At 37.8% G+C, this 25,751-nt stretch overlaps 1 protein-coding gene across 1 annotated transcript in view; it reads left to right on the top strand.

The window, feature by feature from the left end:
* Window positions 1-16,116, top strand: part of gnb1a (guanine nucleotide binding protein (G protein), beta polypeptide 1a) — a 269,592-nt gene extending 253,476 nt beyond the window's left edge. Inside the window, exons 9-10 of the mRNA XM_051931257.1 lie at window positions 13,732-13,847; window positions 14,164-16,116. Of these exons, the coding sequence (XP_051787217.1) occupies window positions 13,732-13,838 (107 nt within the window). The 3' untranslated portion in view covers window positions 13,839-13,847; window positions 14,164-16,116. The remainder of the gene's footprint in view (window positions 1-13,731; window positions 13,848-14,163) is intronic.
* The last annotated feature ends 9,635 nt before the right edge of the window (window positions 16,117-25,751 follow it).

Below are 25,751 nucleotides of genomic sequence, written 5' to 3'. Positions count from 1 at the left end.
CCATATATCAAAGAAACACTTTCACAAAAGGTACAAATAAGAGAACACGTGCGCTTTTATTCAAAAATATAACTGCACAAAAAAAAAAAAGCCGCGTTAGCATGCCACATTGACACTCTTGCTATATCCGCTGCGGTGGCGTAATGGTATCAGTTCCTGACTGGGAATCAGAGGGTGGCGAGTTCGATCCCGCACGGCTCCACTTCGAGAAATGAACTGCTCTTATTCTTACAATTTTAGAATAACAACATAAATTTGATTTCAGTCTGTAACAGCCGGTGTAACTTATGATACTGGTAAAGGTTAGCTTTTTTTTTTTTTAATTCTAGTGTTAGTGCCCGCTCTGGTAACACAAATGGCATACTGCTGTTATGAAACTACACAAAACACTATTGTTCTTGCTCCTGCAACAAAAAAAGGAAATTGTATCCTTTCTTCTCCTTAGCCTGAGATGCATGGGGTTTATGGACTTTAAAGTCTCTTTAAAGTCTTACAGACAGGACTGAGTATGTGGCCTTGAGGGATGCTAAATCTCATACCCACACTGTCACCTGTAGAGTCCCACAAGGATCAGTCCTTGGGCCGACCCTCTTTAATATCTATATACTATCCCTGGGTCACATCATCCGCAAGCATGGAGTTTCATTCCATTGCTATGCCGATAATACACAGCTCTATGTGAGACTGGATTCGACTTCTCTTACACCTTCATCAACTTTTTCGTCTTGCTTGGATGAGATTGAGGCCTGGATGTCCAAGAACTTCCTCAAGCTGAACAGCACCAAAACTGAAGCTCTTTTATTTGGCACCCCCCATCAACTTCGTTCCTCTGTAAATTGTATTTCCTTTTCTAACCCCATACCATTACCCTCTCCCCTTCTGTTACAAATCTGGGTGTCAAGTTAGACTCCCATCTGTCATTTGATATACATATCCATCACCTTTGTAAAATTGCATTCCTTCATCTGTGAAACAAAGCCAAACTCCGTCCCTACCTCTCCCTCTGTGATCCTGAAAAGCTGGTTCATGCCTTTGTCTCATCCAGACTGGACTATTGTAATGCACTCCTCATCGGGATACCCAACAAGAGCCTTCAAAAGCTCCAACAAATTGAAAATAGTGCTGCAAGAATCCTGATAAGGGTGCGGAAATATGAACATATCTCACCAATCCTTCGGTCACTTCATTGGCTCCCTATCCATCTCCATATCGAATACAAACTGTTTGTTTACTCACCAGCGTATCCGTGGAAATGCTCCACAATATCTTAAAGAACTCCATATACAGTGGAACCTCGGTTCACGAACGTCTCGGAACACGTACAAATCGGGTTACGACCAAAAAGTTCACGACCACACACTCGGTATATGAACAAACCAGTTTCCCTTTCGGTTTGTGCGCACCGATGATTTCGGCACGTGTTCAGTCTCTCCCTGTACAGTGGAACCTCGGTTCACGACCATACATAATTCGTTCCAAAACTCTGGTCGTAAACCAATTTGGTCGTGAACCAAAGCAATTTCCCCCATAGGATTGTATGTAAATACAATTAATCCGTTCCAGACCATACGAACTGTATGTAAATATATATATATATATATTTTTTAAGTTTTTAAGCACAAATATAGTTAATTAAACCATAAAATGCACAGCATAATAACTCAATGTAAAAACATTGAATAACACTGAGAAAACCTTGAACAACAGAGAAAACTAACACTGCAATAGTTCGCGCTATAGCGCTACCAACCACTGGCTAAAAACACTTTTTTTTTTTTTTAACACTAGAATTACCAGAGCCTACGAAAAAACTCGTAGATCCGGCCCACCTTAAATCGCTTCTTAAAACCTTTCTCACCTCTCCGCCAGCGTCTTTTGTCATCTAAATGTACTGATAAAGACAAGCTGCCAGCAGCCGGCTATTCCATCCCCCCAATGACTTAGAACATAAACAAGCTTTTCCCAGCTAATGCCTTGATTGATTATCTGGGAGTGAAGTGGAGTTTTAGAGTAGAAATAATAAGATTGTTATTTGGAACACACGCATTTCATATGTGTTGCATTTCTACAGTAATCTGTGTAAACACATTGTTAAAACAGAAACGGTTTACAGTATTCTAGTAGCAAATGACAAAATGTAGGCATAAACTATATAATGTATGAAGCCTGAAGTCCAAATATCAAAGAAACACTTTCACAAAAGGTACAAAAAAAAGCCACCGCCAAAAAAACCCGTCTTAGTGTGAGACATTGACATGACTTAACTATCACTGCTTCCGTGGCGTAACAGTATCAGTCGCTGACTGGGAATCAGCAGCTCATGAGTTCGATCCTGCACAACTCCCATTTGAGAAGTGTTCTTATTTTCACTATTTTAGAATAAAAAGATACATTTGATTTCAGTCTGTAACAGCCGGTGTAATTTATGGAATTTGTAAAGGTTAGCTTTATTTTTTTAAAATTCACTTTTCATTGTCTCAGTCGTGTTCAGGATCCATCCCTACTGCCCCCCACCTGACACTGCTGTTTTTACATAAAGACGCGCTATAGTTCTGCAGTGTATCACGATACATACGACCACGTGTTTTTTCCCCCAGTATTGCCAGTCCCCACGTGTTGCTGTATGCTGTTTCTTTTGTACTCCAGGACATGCAGAGGAAAGCATAGTAAAGAGCAGTAACTTCAGCGCTATATGCAATCATCAGACACTCCCCATCTGATGCTGTTTTCACATAAAGACGCGCTAAAGCTCTGCAGTGTACTTGTGACTGCATTGTCGTACCAATGCTTGCGAACTGAAGTGTCTGCATGCACTTTTCGTGGCATTATACGTGTATATTTTGAGCATGCCCATGTAGCTCAAACACAGGAACATATGTTGATGTAAAAGTATAACAAAACAAGTGCACTTTTATTCAAGACTATAACCGAAAAAAAAAGAAAGCAAGTTACAGTAGGTGGAATGCTAAGAACTGCTGATTTCCATTCTGTGCTATATAACTGTTAACATTTGAATCTGATGATTGCATATAGCGCTGTCTTATTTAGTGTGCGCAAGAACATGCAGGTGGCCAGTTGCTGAGTGCTACAACGCACATTTTAAAAAAAGAAAGAGACAAATATATGTGACGTTTTGAAGAAATCATTTTATGACGCGAATAGTACCAATCAGAAAACATCGTCGAAGTAATGCAATATTATTTGAAAACGAACAGCGTCAGGTTGGGTGTGAAGTTATACTGGCGCTGTTTGAGTCAGATCAGAAGCTGAAAAAGCTCCTGTTCTGACTGTTAAGTAAAAAAGCATGAATTAATCAACAGAAATAACCGCGATTGACATTTTAAAGTTAACGATTTACAGTGCATACCAATTTATAAATTCAATGTCCGTTTGAGGAAAAAAAAAACCACTTTCTTCAAAGCTGGGAATCGAACTCGCGTCTCTGTGGCACAGTAAGGCAGTGGTGCTCCAAGTCAGCAAACCGTCCTTATAACTTATTTTTTCAAGATCCATAACACACAGACAGACCGAGCACTGCGTAATACAGAGACAGACAGGCAGAGATATACAAATAAACAGGGAAGGCACATGTACTGAAAGAAAAAAAAAAATCAACATGTGCGTTGTTTCTGCAGCACTGAATAAGCTCACCCGCTCTAACATCACCCCTCCCCCGATCTGACTCTCTAAGTAACAGCGCAAGTACAGACACAAATCAAGTGCATGTATGTACTGTATAATATTAACAAAAAGAGCAGCTTACTACTGAAAACGGCAAACATAGGTGTGAGTGGGGATCGAACCAGGACTCTTGATTACACTTGGTTTGCATCTGTACTTGCGCTGTTACTTAGAGAGCCAGATCAGGGGGAGGGTTGATGTTAGAGCGGGTGAGCTTATTCAGTGCTGCAGAAACAACGCGCATGTTGATTTTTTTTTCTTTCAGTACATGTGCCTTCCCTGTTTGTTTGTATATCTCTGCCTGTCTGTCTCTGTATTACGCAGTGCTCTGTCTGTCTGTGTGTTATGGATCTTGAAAAAAATTAGTTATAAGGACAGTTGTTCATGTTAATTGCAGTCTCAATTGTTAAAAAAATATTTTAAAAGGAGCATCCCACATGAAAATATAACGATCTCATTAACTGACAGTGCATACCAATTTACAAATTTTATGTCCGTTTGAGGTTAAAAAGAAAAAAAAGAAGTAACACTTTATCCCCAGCGGGGAATTGAACTCATGTTTGTGAGGGAGAGAAAAGCTACTCGGTCTGAGAGGCAAATCTTAGCGCGCTACGCCATGGAAGCTGTTATATGGTGTGTGAAGCTTTTGTGGAAGTGTTTATTTGATCTTAGGAACTCGGGCTTTACACATTCTATAGTTTATGCCTACATTTTGTAACATTTATTACTAAAATATGAAAAAGTTTCTTTTTTAGCAATGTGTTTACACAGATTACTATAGAAACGGAACACGCATGAAATGCATGTATTCCAAATAGTGATCTATTATTTCTATTCTAAAACTCCAGCAGTTCAGTCACTCCCAGGTAATCAAACAAGGCATGAGCTGGGAAAACTTAGTGAACGTTCTGCGACGGTGGGGGATGGAATACCCGGCTGCTCGCTGCTCCTCTTAATCGGCACATTTAGAAGACAAAAGAGAGGTGAGAACGGTTTTAAGGTGGGCCGGATCTACGAGTTTTTTCGTAGACTCTGGTAATTCTAGTGTTAATGAGTTTTAAGCACAGGGAAAAAAAATGAACATTTGAAAAAATCCGTAATTTAATAAAACACCAAAAAAAGTAGCATTGCAACAATGCACGCTACGAACCGATCGCTGTAAACAGAAGGTGAAAACAAAATCAAGCCCAGTGCATTCTTTAACTGCCTTCCTACCTGCGTCCAGCCCCCTCGCACTGCCTGTGTGTGTGTGCGCGCGTGCGTCTCTCTTTCTCGTGCGCTGCCTGTGTGTGTGCGCGTCTGTCTCTCTCTGCTGCCTGTGTGTGTGTGTGTGTGTGTGTGTGTGTGTGTGTGTGTGTGTGTGTGTTGCGCTCTCTCTCGATTGCTGCACAGGAAATGCACAGGGAGAGACTGAACATGTACAAACCTAAAGGGAAACTGTCTTGTTCGTATACCGAGTGTGTGGTCGTGAACCAAGGCAAAAGTTTGGCGACCTTTTTGGTCGTAAACCGATTTGCACGTGTACCAAGACATTCGTGAACTGAGGTTCCACTGTACTGTACATTGTTCTCGGTGCATCACGCAGAGGGACTCTCCCTCAAAACTGTAACTCTTCCTGCAAAACTCTCCTCTCAACCCAGCTTCTTCCTGTGGTATAGCGGGTCCACAGCTCCCATCAAAAAGGCCAGTTTTAGTAAGTAACTAAATAAATAAAGTAGGTGCAGGAGAGAGAGAGAGAGAGAGAGACTGCACGTGCTGCTGAGAGAGAGCAAGCACAGTATCGCGTGCTGGAGAGAGTGCAGCTGAGCAGGGAGATTGGGTGTTTGTCTGTGTTATTCAATATTTTTACATTAGTTTACTATTACACTGTGCATTCTATGGTATAATTAACTATTTTTGTGCTTAAAAATCTTTAAAGAAAATATATTTACATACAGGTCGTACGGTCTGGAACGGATTAATTGTGTTTAAATTCAATTCTATGGGGGAAATTACTTCGGATTACGACCAGAGTTTTGGAACGAATTATGGTCGTGAACCGAGGTTCCACTGTATTACAATCCAGTACAAGAAACCTCCGTTTTACAAATACCCACCACCTTTGCCCTCCTATAACCAAACTTCATACAATGGGTGACCAAGCCTTTGCAGCCGCTGCTCCACGGCTCTGAAATGCCCTACCAGAGAGCCTGATAACACAGCAGATTGTGGGCTGTTTTAAAAAACAGCTAAAGACTTTTTTATTTAAGAAAGCATATTAACAAGAATGCTATAATTGAAGAGCTCAGATCCAAAATCAGCTAAGTACAAAAGATACATTTTGGAGATAAACAGGAAAATCTGGGTCCGTAAGCAGATTTTGAAACTAAATCCCTAAAACTATAGTGCTACACTGTTTCAATTAGCAGGTTTTGAAGCTCAAACATATTTTCGGCACATGACCAACTGCATGAAAAGTCACAATCACGTGTTCACTAAATTTTACCAAAAGGTGTAATTAGCAGATTTTGGAACTCACATCTTCAATTATTGTTGTTAAATCTGTGTTTTTATCTTGCCTTGCTTTTGTTTAATCTTTTTATGTTGCACTTTGAGATTTACTACTAATGTAAAGTGCCCCTATAAATAAAATGCATTATTATTATTATTATGTAACTCCACTACATTATCTGCCATTTCCGTAGCCAGTGCAATCTCCAAAGCCTTTTTCAATGGAAGTTCCATTTCTGCAAGTAACCAACTCTGTATTCGATCATCATTTATGCTGCATACCAGTCTCTCTTATCATGTCTTCTAGGTTTCCACCAAAATCACAATTTTAGCTCGGTCACAAAATCCGACACAGATTAGCCTGATTTCCTTATCTTGGAGTGAGATTTCTATCTTCAAACAGTTGTGCTGGGCTTATGGGCAAAATGATCTGTAAGTAAATTGACAATTTGAGCAAAACTGAGCTTGGGTGGTTTGGAGGGCTCACGTACAGTATGCCTCTTAAAAGTGCGTGCACTTTACCCCCACATGCACTTAGAAATATTGCTTTTTTTTTGCTATTGGACATATCATTGGCTTGAAAGTAAACTTCCAGTCATTCTATGTATTGTTGCCAGACATCAGAAGTTTTCCCATATGTTGCCATTCTGTGTGGTATTACTGTCTCCAGAGATTCCACAACCTCTTCGTTAGTGTTTACATTCCAATGACCAGTCAGAATAATTCCCAAGTTTTGAATTTATTTCATACTTTATTGAAAAAACAAGTGCTATATAGAATTACTCCTCAAACCCTGAGCTGACTAGATCTCCATTTGCACCTCACCAGTAGGATACCTGCTGCCTAGTTTGCCTCCTTAGCTGCCAGAATCATTTATAATCCAGCAGTTATCAAGCTGCTTGCTATAACATTACCCAACAGAGTTTTAAGGAGGATTTGGTCCTACTTCATTGAGATCTGCTGGTAATGAGAGAGGTGATAAAAGTTTCACATGACCTAAGTAATCTGACAAATTATCTGGGCCAACAAGATGAGAAGACTAATTGTAATGGAAGACAGAAACTGAAAAACACAAATCTGTGGTGTTATAGTATATCCAAATTTTTAAGCTGTGGTCCATATTAATCACTTTGTTAAAAGGCTTGAACCTGTCCTTTGCAATGTGTCACATGGTTTACTCTCCCATCAAGACTTCCTGACTGAGACTGCTAATAATAAAATGTCTTCACTACAATGACCACCAGTCTGTTTTAAATAAAAGGCAAAAGGAATGCTTGATTTTTGTTATGCTGGTCAGCACATATGATTCTTCGCAGACTTTTGTTCAACTACCAAAGTCATGAGGTATAGGCTGTGCAATCCACAATACAAGGTGTACAGAAGCACCCAGAAGTATTTCTTCCCTTGCTTTATTTAGGACTCAACATATTATTTAAAAAAAAACAAAAAACTGCTGCATGCCTACATCCTCTCCTCTTTCAATCATTTTAAGCCATCTCAAGCTTCTTGATGACCTGAAACAAGCCACTGAAAGCCATCACCATCTTTCACCACACTGCTACTTTTCTTTTATGAACTCCATCATAACTAACTACATCTCAGGGGTTTCCTTTAATATGTTTATATGTTTAGGTGTTCTATAAGTCTTTTTACTGTTTACTGTTTTATTTGGTGAAGAGTGAGGGGCAGGTGGACCTGTAGCCACTGGCTTATCTGATGTCAGGTTTCTAAGAGTTTACTTTCTCCTGGTGCTGTTTTGGGTATTATTTGCTCCAGTGTTCGTTCTGTTGTAATGAAATGAATTCTTAACATAAGTTTCTGCACTGCGAATGTGGTGAAATAAGTGAAAATCAGAGGTACAATTTCCCATAACTGAGAAAGACAGAGAGAGATAGATGTATGATCTGATTAAGTTGTTATAGATCTAGTTGACTTATTTATCAAACAATGTAATCCATAAAATCATGACTAATAATGATGTTAATTGGAGTTTAATAAACTACAGTAATCCCTCCTCCATCGCGGGGGTTGCGTTCCAGAGCCACCCGCGAAATAAGAAAATCCGCGAAGTAGAAACCATATGTTTATATGGTTATTTTTATATTGTCATGCTTGGGTCACAGATTTGCGCAGAAACACAGGAGGTTGTAGAGAGACAGGAACGTTATTCAAACACTGCAAACAAACATACATTTGTCTCTTTTTCAAAAGTTTAAACTGTGCTCCATGACAAGACAGAGATGACAGTTCTGTCTCACAATTAAAAGAATGCAAACATATCTTCCTCTTCAAAGGAGTGCGTGTCAGGAGCACAGAATGTCACATAGATAGAGAAAACAATCTCTAGCAAACAAATCAATAGGGCTGTTTGGCTTTTAAGTATGCGAAGCACCGCGACACAAAGCTGTTGAAGGCGGCAGCTCACACCCCCTCCGTCAGGAGCAGAGAGAGAGAGATAGAGAGAGACAGAGTTTGTTTTTCAGTCAAAAATCAATATGTGCCCTTCGAGCTTTTAAGTATGCGAAGCACCGTGCAGCATGTCGTTTCAGGAAGCAGCTGCACAAAAGATAGCAACGTGAAGATAATCTTTCAGCATTTTTAGACGAGCGTCCGTATCTTCTAGGTGTGCGAACAGCCCCCCTGCTCAATCCCCATAAGGCAGGATCAGAGAAAGTCAGCGCAAGAGAGAGAGAGAAGAGTAAGCAATCTAGCTTCTCAGCCATCTGCCAATAGCGTCCCTTGTATGAAATCAACTGGGCAAACCAACTGAGGAAGCATGTACCAGAAATTAAAAGACCCATTGTCCGCAGAAATCCGCGAACCAGCAAAAAATCCGCGATATATATTTAAATATGCTTACATATAAAATCCGCGATGGAGTGAAGCCGCGAAAGGCGAAGCGCGATATAGCGAGGGATCACTGTATTCAGATTCCCATTCTTGCAGGGCCCATCTTGTTTCTTCTATTAATTATGAGCAGAGCCTTATCACTTAATATAGAATAAACATTGAAAACTTGTAAAAAGGTTAGTAACACTAGAATCAAATGTATGTTTTTATTATATTGTAGTAATAATAATAGCAGCTCACATCTCAAAATGTGGAGCTCCGACATTCTAACCTGCAACCTTTTGGTTATAAGGCAGCAGTTCTTTCCTCTGCATCATCCAAGAATACATATCAACTTTCTGTCGATTGACGTTTGAGCTTGGGTTTTTAACTCATTGACAGCAACATGTAAATTGAGTGATTTTTTTTTTTCTCTTTGGTTATGTACTTAAATAAAAGTGCACGTGTTTATTTGATATTTAGACTAAGGTCTTCACACATTATATACTTCACATCATTATTAATATAACACGTAAAAAGTTTGTTTTAGGTATGCATTCATCATTTCTTGCCTCACATTTCCTGTCATTCTACATTTATTCAAATTGTTGTAGACATGGAACACACATGAAATGTATGTATTCCAGATAACAATATTGTATTATCGTAGTATTTCCCTCTACTTAACCTTTACCTGTTTTCTTCAAGGGTAAGTGTACTTGTCAAGTTCGTTTCCGGTTTGTTCTGCTGTTGCACTTTAAGATTAACACACACATACATAGCTATACGCAAGGGCCTTATGAATAACACAGCTTGTCACTCTCCTAGGACTTCATGAGATTTACATACACACAGACCCTAATCACAACAGTGCCCCATGAATGACAAACACACAGCTGTTTAACCTCTGGCACTTTAAACCACACAAGTGCCTTAGGAATAACACAGCCTGTCACTCTCTCAGCACTTCAGGAGACTTACTTATTATTGGCATGAACAACATACGATGTTTTAATGATATCTCAGACCTAAATATTACTTTTGGTCTACAAGAATACATGTAAACATACAGAGGCTCAGCATCCTTGACTATAGGCCATTTATCAGCCAAGAGTGCCTTACTTTACATACTGTTCCCTAATATTGAGTGGAGCTCTCACTCGCAGCCTTTATAAACCTCGCAGCACAGAAGTAATGACAAACCTCTGGCTGCACCAGGTGTTCAAAGAAATCTAACTTATTACTTCAATCACTGTATAGACATTAAGTCAACGCATAGAAAGTTAAAAGCAGCATGGTATTTATTGCAGGAATAATAATAATACCACTGGAACAAAGAATATTAGAAAATAGGACTGATAGAAAAGTCTAGATATACTGTATATAGTCTTTAGAAAAAGCTTATGAAAAAGTAAAGAATGAATATCGCAGGTGGCTTGTGATCTAGCACTCCTAGTTGCTCATGATGCTTTTCTGACGATCAGATGGAAACGGCATGACGTTGACGTTGCTCGGTCCTCCTCTGACGTCTTCGTCCCTTCTTCTTCCTCCCTCCTTCCTCACTTCCTTAATCACTATATCGCTCCTCAGACTAGGCATATTTATTCTAAAATTCTACTGGGGAGTTTTGCAAGATGTGATTGTTAGATATTCTGATTGGCTGGCTGTCAATATGATGAGTAAATTCACTGTCCGTTTTCCCAAACAGTAAAACTTTATGTTCTCTGAGGTGTTGCTATGTCTTCCTTTCCCAGGCTATAAAATCCTTTCTCAGGTTATAAAGTAATTGAGCAATCAGCATGTCTTCCTTTCTTTGTTGGAACAGCTGTTTTAAAAGTGAGATACAACTGGGAAGAAGACATTCTTTGATTTGTCCTGGATGTAGTTCATCTGTTGTCTTGTCTTGAACAAAATATAATGGAAATATAAACCAAAATGTACAGATTTTCTTAAAGGCCTCATGTGTACCAAATCCAGATCTTAAAAATTCTTTCAAACATTGGTAAAATTGACCCAACAGAATTCTTTAAATTACAGATCTAAATAAGTACCCAGGGACAGTGTTGACAGCTAAGAAGACCTTTCTACATGTGCACTAGTAAGGCTTTTTAGGAATCTTGAACAAATGACATAGTCATTTAATTGAAGTAGAGATGATGAAAAATTTTAGACAAAGATTTATTATCAAAATTGATAATGTCTCTTCTAATTTGAAAATTTTATGCTTTTCCTATGTTCAGGTTGCTTATAAAATATTTCATTTGTGGTTGTCATTATTATTACTGACCTCAATTATCACCTATTTTAAAGGTCTGTAGTGGATGATTTATGGAAAAAGGTCAATCCATTTGGCATGGCATTATCAATGGAAATGGTCGTTTTATCGCTATGTGTAATTTATATAACAAATTTATATTGGCATCTCAAGTAGCATCCTTAGCGTTATGTTTACCCCAGGAAAAAACTATTCAAAAATATGAATTTTTTTAACAAAAAAAAGTTATGTATAACAGAAATATATAAATATCAAAACTTCAACATAGATACATAGATTTTTTTTTTAAATATTTTTTCTGTTTGCACATGAGTGGATGAAATGTAAGTGCCTGACCTACACAATTGAAATACCCCTTGTGTAATTATAGACTGCCACTGCACAAGGCTTAGTGTATCCCCTGATACAAACGTTGCTAGTTGCTGCATTGTGAACAGTGCTTGGAGGGCTAATGTCTTCCTTGTCCTTGCACATGATCACACAGCTACTGTTGTGCACCACATGCAACCGAAGTCTCAGGGCATATCTTGACAGTTTAGTTGTACAGTGGTGTATCATGCATCAGTTTTACATTCCTTGTCAACGTCTGATGACTAAGTCATATTGTCATCTCTATCATTCAGTTCAAGCAATAGTACAGTTTGTTTGTTCTAAAACAACCTCTACAGCTTTCCATTTGCTGTTTGTATTTTTCGTTCAAGGCTCCACCCCACTCATGAATCTTGACGAGTTACCATAAAGTGGCAGAATGCATAGAAATATTCATATTTTTTGCAGCATGTTTTTTCATCCACTAGATGGCAGTAGAATACTGTCCTAAGAATTATTTGCCTCGTGCCTAGCTTGGGTTTAACCGTAATTGCATAGAATTTCGATCCACAGTCACGTTCAAGTATTATGTCAAGTAGGCTAAAAAAATGGCTTTAATTTGATATTTCTAAAATTAAATTTAAGTTGGGTTGTGGTTGACTTTGAATAAGTAATTTTTTTTCTTATTTTTAGTGTTTTTTTTTTTTTTTTTGTTAAAAGTGTAAAACAACCAAATATAGAAAAAGACAAGTAAATTATATGATACAGCAACCACCCTCATTTGGCACCCAACACCCCACTGCCCATTCCACAGCCATTCAAACTAATACCTGTACATCTGTTGTATATGTTGTTAGAAGCCAAGAAGTGGGAGAAGCAGCCAGGCCGAATACTTGCCAGGTCCTTATTGGTACTTTCTTAATCACTTGCTAATGTTAACCCCAGATGTCCCAATAATCCTTGCTGCTGACTCCTTCAATAAGACCAGAAACTTTTCTGACTGAAACTGACCAAAAATAATAATAATGTCATCTGCATAAAATGCAATTTTTTGGGTACTCCATAGGTAGTAATTGGGGGTGATTAAATCATTGACACGTAGAGCTTTAGGGTTTCTAAAGTAAGGTCAAATAGCAAAGGAGACAGTTGGCAACTCTTGACTGGTTCCTTTAAAATATTGGAAAAAGGACAGAATGTTTGCTGTAGGTGAAAATTTCAATCTTCAAACCATATTTATAAATCCAGCACTAAAATTTATGCAATTCAACACTTGCCATAACAAATCCCAGGACATTTTGTCTTAATGCTTTCTCAGCATTTAGACCAAGGAAAGTGATTGAACGAGACAGAGATGGTGATGCATCTGAAATGTACAGTAGCCACATTACATTATCTGCAGCATGACAGGCTTGGACAAAACCTGCCTAATCTGAATCTGATCTGTAACCATCCTGGAAGTAGATTTATCAGTGGGTGAATTCATGAAAGAAAAGGGGAGGTAGGTAGTAAGAGCAGTCTATTAGGTCTAGCAGTAGAGACTGGATGGAAGGTGACGGTTGATCTTCAGTTTTTAAAAGTACCTCTGGTGTCACCCAGTCTGGCCCTGTTGATTGGCCACATTCATGGATTTCAGTGCATCCCTTAATCCACCGTCTGCAACCAGAGCATCAAGCATAACAAATATAATCATCAGATAAAGAGAGAATTTGTAGATCTTTAAAGAGGTCATTAGTTAGCAAGGAATATTCCAGAGTGGCTTGAAATAAGTTGAAAAAAAATAATCAAAAAGCTACTGATTATTTGTAAGATGGTTTTTAACAATAGCTCTGATTTTATTTTTTTAAAAGCTGGGATGTATTTTTTTGATGTAATTTTAGTACTAAATTTAAGTTTGAGTGAAACTATAAATCCAGTTGTAAATGACCAGAATTTAAAACTGAGATGTCAAAGTGGGGAATATTTGAATTTGTATAATGTTTTATTTTTCAGCACCTTTCATGAGTAGAATTCATCATGGTCATTGTTTGTTACCCTGGTAATGTTCCCCACCCCTCCATAGTAATACATTAAATCATCATCTGTAAAAGTCTAAAACCTACTCAAATTTTCTTAATTTTTATTTTTTATTTACTTCCCCCGTCCTCTAGGTGTACTTGCTGGCCATGATAACAGAGTGAGCTGCTTGGGTGTAACTGATGATGGTATGGCTGTTGCAACAGGGTCATGGGACAGCTTCCTGAAGATATGGAACTAAAGTCTTCTGGTAAACAGTTTTCACAGTTTTGTTTATAGGTTTTTAAGAAATGTTAACACTTGTTTTCTGTGTAATTTTAAACCATATTCAATGGAATACATGTATTTCATAGTTGAACAAGTGTTAAAAACTTTTTTTTGGTGACATCAATATTTGACTGAGGAAATTGTGTTAAATTTGTAAGCCAAGTCACATAGTTATTGTTTAGTTTAACCAATGTCAAAATAAATACATTTTAATAGTACTTTTACATAAGTAGAAAGTCTTTTTCATCTGAAAGTTTCACCCTTGAATATCTTTCTTATAATTGTTTTAATCTTTATAGGTGATGTTTGGACTCCAAAATAACTGGAAAACGATTCCAAAGTAAAGGAAATCATTGCATATCCAATACTGTCGTACTGACTTGGACCCAGAAAAACTTCAATAAGTCTTTTTCTCTCTGTAGACAGAATAAAAGAGCACAATTATTTATGACCTGATAAAAGATTTTCTGTGCTATTTAACAAAACATTCAGTGCATTAATTTGGGACCATTTTCCATTTTTTTTAGTCTCAAGAAACAAACACTATCATCCATTGTACAATACTTAAAACATGAAAAGTCATCATGGAGTTACCTAACTTTTGTTAGTTCCAAATCAAATTATGTTAGTGAACCTGTTGGCTTATCTTAAACATGAAAATAAAAGCTTTGTTTATCTTGGTCTAAAAATTAGTCCTCTTTGTAGTTGTATTTAAGTAAAACTTAAAACACTTGCCATTTTATATGTTTCATCAAGACAGAGTTATAGACGTGATTCAGGGTTGGCTGATGCGGTATGTGTAGTCATTTACTTTGTTTTAAATTCTTTTGTCATGCAAAGAAGTCTTGTACCTATAGAAAATTCTGAAACTGTTACCAAGCCAAGCACATACTGTTTAAGACTGATCAGTGATTGTTTTAAATACACTTACTAAGTTTTATATTTCATCAGTTTTATTTTTGGTTAATGTATAATAATTGTGCAAACTCCTGAACTTGTGTACTGTTATTTTTATATTTTTTGGAAGGTTATTACATTTGGATGGGGTGGAGAAGTATAAATTACAAATAATTTTTGGCTGTTGTTTTGATTTTGATTTTTTCTTTTTTCATAAAAAAATCTTTGTTTCTCCCCATGTCTCATTTTATTCTTTTACAGTTACCACTTTTAAGTATTGCAGTCACACTTATTCCCTGTGTAAAAAATGTTGTACAAATTAATGTTTGCAAATAATGGACTTTTTAGGCTAAAAAAAAAAATACACACGTACATATATATGTGTGTGTGTGTGTGTATATATATATATATATATATATATATATATATATATATATATATAGTGTGTTTGTGGTTACGTGTGTATGTATAATATAAATTATATACACACACACGCACACACACACGCATATATACATATATATACTGTTAGCCAAGGAAGGGTTTACTCTTCGAAATGCATGCTGTAGTACTGCTGAACAGAATTAAAAAAAAAAAAATTGCATATGGAACAAAATTTTTAAACCTTTTTCTTTAAGAAAAAACAATGCTAAACTTGTAATTATTGCCACTGTATTCTTGACTACTCTGTGCATACATAATTAAGTTAAATAGAAAGCTATGCACCTCAATAGAGAAGCAATGTCAGTAAATACAATGTAAATTAAAATGTATTGTTCTGATCATCATTTTTAGGTTGCTATAATTCTTCCTCATGCAATGGCAAGGGTCCATCGCATTTAAGTAGGGGTTTGGAGTGGGGTGAAGGGTAGTCCTGGATGAATTTAGCTTTCTTAATTATGAAGACAAAAACGATACCTGTATGCTGTAATTGGTAATTTTTCTAGAAACCGGTTTCTGGCTTATATAATTATATATAGTATCAAACAAAAAAAATGCATCAATGGAATGGCAGTTTTTTGTTAGTCCCTTAACCTCTAACTTGTATACATAAATGCTCTCTTTTTTTCTTTTTTTTTTTTTTTTTTTTTTTTAGAAGTAGTGGCTTTTTCATTCTTTTCTCTGCAACATTATGTAAAAAAAATGTGCTGTAATTGTGTGTTAGGCCTAGATTTGGCAGAAACAAATTCCCCATTTCCAAAAATATCTGTAGATCTCTCTGCACATTTTTTGTTCCTGACATCCTTTGTATTTAATTTCAAAGTCTGTGTACTACAGAAAGCTGGATGCAAGTTAGATACAATATTAAAATGTACTATTATTTAAAATGTAATAAAATGCAGTTTGAGATGAAATCCATGTTAAGCTGGAGTTTTTATTTTGTGCCATTTTTTTTTTATATTCAAACCAGGGGTCATTATCAGCATCACCATAAATTTATCAGCATAATTTTGTCGAATAATACAAGAGAGTACAATGCAATACAACGGTTTCCAATTAGTACAGTGACTATGAGGTGGAGGGCAGGTTAGGGTTATACTTTTTTATGGTCGGTCATTCTTTTATTTTACATGTCAGGATGCAGCTAAGAATCACCTAGTCTTCAGGAAGTCCTAAAGGTAGAAAAATCTAACCTAGGGTAACAACAAAGATTTTACCAAGAGCCAACATACAGAAGCCATGTTTCTACAAAAGATGCACACACTGTTTAATTTCTTATTTAGGATTTTCTGTTATCACGAGTTTTTATATATTTGGATTAATTGCAGAATATAATCCTAAAATAGATTTTTTTTTAAAGATGTTTACCATGCTATTAAATACACTTCAAGATAAGCGAAGAGCTACTTTTATTAGAGATCGAGGCTAAAAATATTATCCCACCTTTACATTAATGCACCAAGGTCTAGTATCAGAAATTCTTTGCCTATTTTGTGCCATATTATTGGTACCAGCTTAAAAAAAGACAGATTTCTTTATTTCACATAAATGATGTACTGCTAAAGTTAGCATTGCTGCAGCAATTCCAGTACTGCAAGCATATTTATGCTGAATTATTTTTATTGTCCTCATGAAAAAAATTGTTGTAATGAACAAAGTATGAAAGCATACAGTTTCCATTGTGAGTGGTCATTTTTTCTTCTTTTCTCCACAGAGGATTGAGTTTTGTAAGGAAGAAAATGTGCAACTAAGTTTATGCAAGCATTATTAAAAAAAAAAAAAAAGTCAAAGGATGAACATCCAGAGCAGCAGAGTAATTTTTTTTCCTCATGATTAATTAACAACTAACTTGCCTTAGTATTTGTGCAATTGAATGGTGCTCAAACATTTTTTACTTGTGTATGAAGCCTGAATAAATAATTGCAAAAAACATGTGACTGGTCTGATGATGATGATAATGTTCCTCATAAGGCAATGTACATTTAAACGTAAGGGCTCATTTCACAAGGAATCACCCAGAACTGCATTTAGATGCTTTACCTGTCAGTGCACACAGTCTTAAGGTGGAAACTGTGGAGATACAGCATTTGAATAATTTTTTTCCACATTTAAATTGGGATGGATTAAGGCAAACAGTTTTTTTTGTTTGTTTAAAAAAAAAAAAAGTAATAGCAATATACCATAGTGTCCCTGTTTGTTCACACCTCCAGTATTTAGTAAAATGTGTAAATAAGAAAATTGCTTGCAGACCTGAAGCATAGAACATTTATATACTCAAGGCACAGAAATGAATTGTCATCAGCACAACATTTTATTTTTTTCTTAGCAAAGGGAGACACATTAAATCAATGGTGAAAAAAAGGATTTTCATTCCTGATGTCCTTAAGTGTTTTGTCCAGCTGTTATTTGCCATATTTAACCTTGACATCCTTGTCACTTTTACAACCTAGTTCCTTAATGCTGTGCCAGCTTATCAGGTGTTTAGCAAACCATTGCTTCTTGTTGTGGTCTGTGATATTTTTTTTTAAGTTAAAGTACTTTCCAAGCAGAAAATAATGTAAGGTTTCTTACCTTTTATATGTTAATTCAAATTAAGTACTAAAGAAACACTTCTTAAATCAAAACTGCCTTTTGGCTTAATCTCCAATTAGATTATATCTTCAATGTGTACAACCTTAACATCATTCTGATACGTTTATCATCTTAATGATATGGTTAAGAATTCATTAAACAGTATGTAGAAAACGAGAGCTATTGCAGACGCAGAGCGCTGTGAACAATTGTCAGTCAAAAAACAAGTATAGATTATACTACTTTCTAAATACTTAACTGCTCCAAAAAAATTACAACAGATTTGTTAAACACACATAGAATAAAATAGGAACTAATTAAACATAAATGAAAACCAAAAATATTTGTGTAATAACTAATTGATGAACTGTGGCCAGTTAGTGATGTAAATTGTTTAAGTTAAAACAAATTCACAGACCTGGAGGCCTTGGCCATCTAGCTGCCTACCCCCTCCTGTGTTTCCTATACTGAGTCTGTGCTGTTCGTCCAATCTTTCCATTCACTGATTTCAGTGCTCCCTTTCCTGAGATGATTTTTTTCCATATGTAGAACGGCAGCCTGGCAGTAGAGCAGTGCCACATCCAGATACCAAGGACAGAAACAGAATAGAGGAGGGTTGGTAACAGTTTAAAAATATTGTATCATATTTTTGTATAAATTACAAACAAATGCAGTATGCACAGCTAATCAGCAGGTCTAGTCAGGGTATGCTAGTCTAAAGTAGAGTGTCTTCAGCTGGAATTTGAAAGCTGAAACAGTTCTGAAAATGGATTACCAATTTATTTAATTTTCTCATAAAAATTAAAATGTGTTTCAACTTTAATATAAACTCAACTAGAAACTTAATTTTAAATCATTTTGAATGGTGCATTGCTACTTGGCAAAAAAATTTCTTAGAAAACAAGTATCAGTCATTTAGAATGAGCATAGCTGTGTTTACCCAAATTACCAAAGTTCTGCAGCTTCAGTATGTTGCATGAGATTCTGGCAAAAGCATGACACATTGAAATGATTCCACAGACAAATTATCTTCATTTTAAAAACTTCAGGAAAAATTCAAAGCAAATAGTTCACACAAAAATAGAGAAAATTGGTATTGCAAAGAAAAGAAAACTTCTTATATAAGAAAAGTTCTGTTTAAAGCTTAATAAATTTTGTTTCATTTCTTTAATAAAGTTTGCTTATACAGCTGAACTATTTCTAAATGGTCAGAACACTGTATGCTTATCCCATTTCAATTAACACACGGTATTACAGATATAGCAAGTAATTTCTATCTCCTATTAACTTACAGGAGGTAAAAGACTATACCATTTTCTATGGTTATGAAAAAAAATGTTTTATTCAAAGTAAGCACGTATTAGAACAGTGTAGACGAGAACAGGCCATTCAGCCCAAGAAGCTCACCAGTCCTATCCATTTAAAACTTCTTTTGAAAGTCCCTAAAGTCTTACTGTCTACCACACTACTTGGTAGCTTATTCCAAGTGTCTAAGGTTTTCTGTGTAAAGAAAAACTTCGAAATGTTTGAATTTCCAACTGTGTCCCCATGGTCTTGATGAATTCATTTTAAAATAATAGTCTTGATCCACTGTAATAATTCCCTTAATAATCAACACTACAAACATGTTTCCGCTTAGTCTTATTTTGCTTACACTGAAAAGGCTCACCTCTTTTAATCATTCCTCATAATTCATCCCCTGTAGCCTGGAATCCGCCTAGTTGCTCGTTTCTCTTTTGGGAAGCTTTGTTGGGCTAAGTGACTGCTCTCATCTAGATTATTCTAATGTTCTATGCCATCCACCAAAATGTTCAACATTCTACAGGACTTTGTACTGGGCTCATTATTAAAATTTGACTTTTGATTGCTAAAATTGCACAACTTGTTTATTTTAAATGAATTTAACTTAAATTGTTAAAACTAAAAAATTAAAGCTAAAATATTCGTCTAAAGAACTGTTTATTTTTTCCATCTGACCCATTAAGCTCCTGAATCTTCCCCCTCATGACTGCCTGTTGTTTGTCCTATGAAGTTAACTTTACTTTTCTCTGTCTGTTCTCCTAACTTTGCTCTTTTCTTATTCCTTATTTACAAGCTCTAGACTCGCATCATTTGTATTTCTTTCTATTAATGAACATTTATGCTGTAGTCCTCTTAACTGTTCTACTTTCCTGACCACTAAGAACTGTTCAATCCAGTAAACTTTTTGCACACTTCTTCTTTCTTGCTAAGAAAACTCGCCTACTGAATATCCAGCGATAGGTATGTCCTTATTCCCTTGTCTGTTTCAACAACCATTTGTGCCTGATCGGCGCCTTCTCACTAGATGCCTGTCTACGTACTGCAGAGCTACTCTCTTAACTGCTTTGAAGTCAGCTGCCTACCTGCTTTCTTACTTATGGCCGTAGGCCTTTATTTTCTACTAGCTTTAACACTTAACGGTACAACTGTATGAGTGCTATGTGGTGCTGTATTAAATTATTATTAACATGTCTTGACTTTTTTCCACTAAGGAACTGCTGTTACATTAAACTATTCAACGCTATGATGCTGGTTATTTACTTACGGTTTTTGGTAGATAGATAGATACTTTATTAATCCCACTGCCACTGCTAGCCATTGCTTACGGCTCCTCCTAGCCGATGTCAGTTTGAATATAAATATCAAGAACAATTAAAAGTAACAAGTAACTTTTCCAAACGCTCCCACAAACACTCAGCTGCTCTTGGTCATGTGTGGGTGAAAAAGAAAGAAAAAAAATCCTTCTAAATGGGAAAAAAAAATTCCCCACAACTGCATAACGTCAACAGAGAAAGATTTTAGGAGCAAAATGCATCTTTTAACTCGCACGTCAGTAACCCAAAAGTGTCCGCACTTCCTGTTACACTGTCAAGGATGACACCAGTGTGCCTTCTGCTACAACGTGGTTTATACTATAACCTGTCATTTCCGTCAGATACAGGTCAGGTCAGGTTGGGGAGCATGCACTGGTACAGCATGTTGCTACACTCACCACACAATGAAACACCTCAGGATCCCAGTTGGCAACCCCTCAGGCAGACACACGGTGCAGTCCCACCCTCCAGAAATGAGTCTATGTGCTGCAGCCAGGTGTTACGTGGGCATCCCCATCGTCTCGTCCAGCTACTCAGATCCTCAACAAAGAAGTCTCGCCACCTCTGATCCACTGCTACTAATGTGATGAACCTGGGCACGTCAAATACAAACTGCTCCCGCGTTAATGAGTCCATGGACTGTGGCTGAACATGAGGAAAATTGTACTATGGGATGATGGTGACTAACTTACTTTCTGACCCTTGCATATGTATCACTATAATAAACAGCTCTCATTTCTTCTGACAGCAACATTGCCACTTTCCGACTGAGCTCACATGTATACATGGAGATTGCTGTTTGTATACTAAGACCTTATGTGAAATGACCTCTCAAAGTCAATCCAGAACCTTAACTGTGTACATCGGTACATCAGACTCCTCCTTATGCTGTAATTATTGGGACAGAATGGTGTGAAAAAGCAAGACCTGTACATTGCCAGGTAAACCAAACCCAGAAGATTTAAGTACTGGCCTCAAAAGAGACACTGCAACTCTGTGTACCGTATGCAGTGTTACCAGACACAAATGAGCATATAATGTGACAAAGTCCCTTTGACTTCAGTCTAGTTGACCCAGTCACATATTGGGGGATGCCTTCATTCCAGCTGCTGCTCTTGAGGATTTACTGTCAGATTCTGTGCAGAGCATGCAGTTCCAATTTAGGAACATGTCCTCTATTTTAAAAAGGTGGGCAGTGGAATGATTTCTCCCTTAAGTATATCAGGAATGCAGTTGTTTCTGTTAATAGTGCAATCACTGTTGATTCTATCCCCAGGAACCCTATTTTATTATAGAGAATGATCTTTTATAGTGTCAAGTAGCTGATCACCAAGGAGAACAGTGAAAACTCCTTTTAATCCTCACTTGAGCATAGTCAGCTAGAATTTTTTTGGCCGGGTATTAATGAGGCGGTTAGGCATTTTTGTGCATCTTGCCCAGAGTGCCATTTACAACAGATTCCTTACTCACAAAACACAGTCCTTGTTCCACTGCCAATTACTGATATGCCCTTCAAGCAGATTGGAGTCATTATTGCATTCACTTGCATTCAGAAATATATTGTTGTATTGCTAGATTACACCATTCATTATCGTGAAGCCATTCCCCTGATAGTAGCTAATTCTAAGCCAATTGCGTGTGAGTTGATAGGGGTGTTGCATGAATTAGCATTTCTAAAGAAATCCTTATGGGTCAAGGGAATCCTTTTCAATCAATTCAATTTTATTTGTCATTCAGCAGAACATCCAAGATGTGCTGCAGAACGAAAAGACGATGCACAAGATATTAATAAAAACATATAGTTAGAATCAATTACATTCTGATTAAAAGTGCAGAAAAATTCTGATTAAAGATGCACAAAATTCTGATTAGAGGTGTATAAAAATTTCTAATTAAAAGTGCATAAAAGTCTAAATTGAAAATATATAAAATTCTGAATTAAAAGTACCTACAATAAAATACTAAAATGTTTCATTTAAAAGACGAACGGCAGTAGGAAAAAAACTGTTTTTAAACCTGGTAGTTCTACATTTCAGGCTGCGGTACCTTCTGCTTGAGAGCATGAGGGAAAAGAGTTCAGAGGCAGGAAAGTGGGGTCTCTGGAAATCCGCACAGCTCTGGCCAGACAGCGTTGTTTTACCAAGTCTTGCACATTAGGCAAATGGGCTCCAATGATCCTCTCCGCAGCCCTCACCACTTTCCTCAGTGCTTTCCAGTCCGAAGTGCTGCAGCTCTCCTGCCACAGAGAGCTGCTGCTGGTTAGCACACTCTCTATGGTCCCTCTGTAGAAAGTGGTGAGGACTGACTTACTGAGATGGGCCCTCTTTAGCCTCCGCAAAAAGATCAAGCGCTGGTGAACTTTCTTGATGATGGAGGAGGTGTGAGGGGACCAGGTCAGGTTGTTCATCACATTGACTCCCAGGAACTTGATAGACTGCACAATTTCCACAGCAGTATTCTTAATGTAGACCGGGATGTGTTCTTTTTTCGTTTTTTCGACATTCAGTATCAGATTGTTTTTATCACACCATTCCACAAATGACTTCACCTCCTCTTTGTAATCCCCCTCCCCATCACCTCGAATGAGACCCACCACTGTTGTGTTGTCCGCATACTTAATAATTTGGTTTGTGCTGAACTTGGCACAACAGTCGTGGGTCATGAGCATGAAGAGGAGGGGACTTAGAACACACCCCTGTGGAGAACCAGTGCTCAAGGAGATGATATCTGATTTATTCTTCCTTACCCGTACGTACTGAGGCCTATCCGTTAGAAACTCCACTATCCAGTTTTACATAGGTATGCTCAGTCCCAATGGACCCAGTTTGCAGATCAGATTCTGAGGGATGATGGTATTAAAAGCCGAACTAAAATCAACAAACAGCATGCGGACCAGAGCGTCTCCGTTCTCCAGATGTTCCAACAAAAAATGGAGTGCAATGGATATGGCGTCCTCTGTAGCACGGTTACAGCAGTAGGCGAAATGGAGTGGATCAAATGAGGAGGGTAGGACAGAAGTAATGTCCTTAATCAGCCTCTCGAAACATTTCATCACTATTGGTGTTAGAGCTACATGGTTGTGACTATGGATTTTTTCGGAACCGGGATGATTTCTGAGGTTTTAAAGCAAGATGGCACAACAGCCTAACACAGGGAGATGTTAAATATATCCGTAAGGACATGTGTCAGCTGCTCCGCACATCCTTTGAGTACGCAACCTGGTATCTGGTCTGGTCCCGCAGCTTTCCTTGGATTAATTCTCCTCAAAATCCGTAATACATCATCCGGTTCCAGACACAGTGCCTTCTCGTCAGGATGAGGGGTGGCCTTCACTGGTGATGTATCATTCAATGCTTCAAACCGTCCAAAATACTTATTTAAGTCATTCAGGAAGTTAAAGCTATCATCACAGGGGTAAGAAACTGTTTTGTAATCTGTGACAGATTTAATCACCTGCCACAATCTTCTCCTGTTCCAGTGATCTTGAAAATGACTCTGTATTTTCTTTCCATGAGCCCTTTTAGCTCTTCTGATAGCTTTATTTAAATTGGCTCTTGCTATTCTAAGGGCAGCTATATCTCCAGATTTAAAAGCAGAGTTTCTCACTTTCAGCAAAACTCGCACCTCAGCAGTCATCCACGGTTTATTGTTTGCCCTGACAATGATGTTTTTGGTGACGCAGACATCATCCATGCATTTATTTATGTAGCCAGACACAGCCTCTGCATATTCACTTATGTATATCTTTTGATCTGTGGTAGCTGCCTCACTAAACACAGACCAGTCGGTGCACTCAAAACAATCCTGTAGTGCATTCATGGCTTCTTCTGGCCAAACTCTCACCTGTTTGAGTGATGGTTTTGATCTGATGAGCACAGGTCTATATGCTGGGATGAGCATAATAGAGATGTGGTCTGATGAGCCAAGATGGGGACGTGGGGATGCCTTGAATACTCCTTTGATGTTGGTGTAGACATGACCCAATATATTGGTTCCTCGAGTTGCAAAATCCACATGTTGGTAAAAATGGGGTAAACCTCTCTTCATGTTTGCCTGGTTAAAATCCCCAGCAACAATGACTACTCCCTCTGGATATGTGGTTTGCAAATCGTTGATATAGTGGCAGAGTGTGTCAATGGCTGCCTTGGTGTCAGCGTCAGGGGGAATATAAACAGCTACTATAAGTACAACGGAAAATTCCCATGGCAAATAAAAAGGCCGGCATTTAACTACCAAAAACTCAGTGTCCGGAGAGCAACATGTGTGGATTGTTTTTGAATCAACACACCATCTATTGTTTATGTAGACGATGATACCTCTGCCCCGTATTTTACCGCTGAGACTGCTGCTCCTGTCTGCCCGATGAATAGTTAGCCCCACTAGGCTAATAGCAGTGTCGGTTGTGGAGTCGGTGAGCCAGGACTCCGTAAAGACAAAAGCACAGCAATCCTTAATCTCCCGCTTCGATATTAAATCCAACCGAATATAGTCCAATTTATTCTCCAGTGAGCGAATATTTGCCACCAAAATCGATGGTAGTGGCGTTCTGCATGGATTAGCTTTAGCCTTAACGCTCAGCCCACCGCGGACACCTCACTTTCGTTTACGCATACACCGCCGCCGTCTTGTTCTCAAGGCGCGGATAGCAGTGGTAGATGATATCGGTGCTGGACAGGCCTCACCACTCATCCGTAGCAGTCCAAATTCCTTTAATAGAACCATGGTTTTTGGATTAACTAGTCCTTTATCCTGTTCCGCACCCAATGACAGAAGGTTTAGATGAGTGTATATCTGAATCTCCATGTTGAGCGACATTAAATCACCATAAAGAACGTGTTTTTATCACGAGCCTGTGTGGCGCCACCTTCTTCTACCTGTCCACCACAAGAAAAGAAGAAGGGAAACTCCTATATATTAAACACTCAAACATCTCTGTTTATCGTCCACTTATGAATGGTTTGGTTGAATACGTTAACCAAACACTAAGACAATATGTTAAATAAAATGGTTTAGGAGAATGGGCAGTACTGGGGTCAACTACAGTATTCTTGTTCATCCCATTTGCATAAAGGAAGGTGCCACAAGCCTCAGCTTGGCTTCTTTCTGTTCAACTTCCTTTATCGGAGGCAGTGGAGAGGAATATTGGACCTGGCTCAGGAGGGATTGGAGGAAAAAGAGTTCCAACCCACTAATATCTTAGAATATGTACTGCAACTACATGAACATTTTGCAAAACTCTGCACCCTTCACCAGGACCATTTACAAGCAGTTAAACAGACACAGACTCGGCTATACATCTTCAGAGCAGCCATCGACTAATTCCAGTCAGGGAACCAAGTTATTGTTTTGGTGCCTACCTTCCC

Source organism: Erpetoichthys calabaricus, chromosome 8, assembly GCF_900747795.2.
Source record: "Erpetoichthys calabaricus chromosome 8, fErpCal1.3, whole genome shotgun sequence".
Lineage (NCBI taxonomy): Eukaryota > Metazoa > Chordata > Cladistia > Polypteriformes > Polypteridae > Erpetoichthys > Erpetoichthys calabaricus.
The sequence above is the reverse complement of the archived record's forward strand: the minus strand, read 5'-3'. Positions and strand labels throughout refer to the sequence as shown.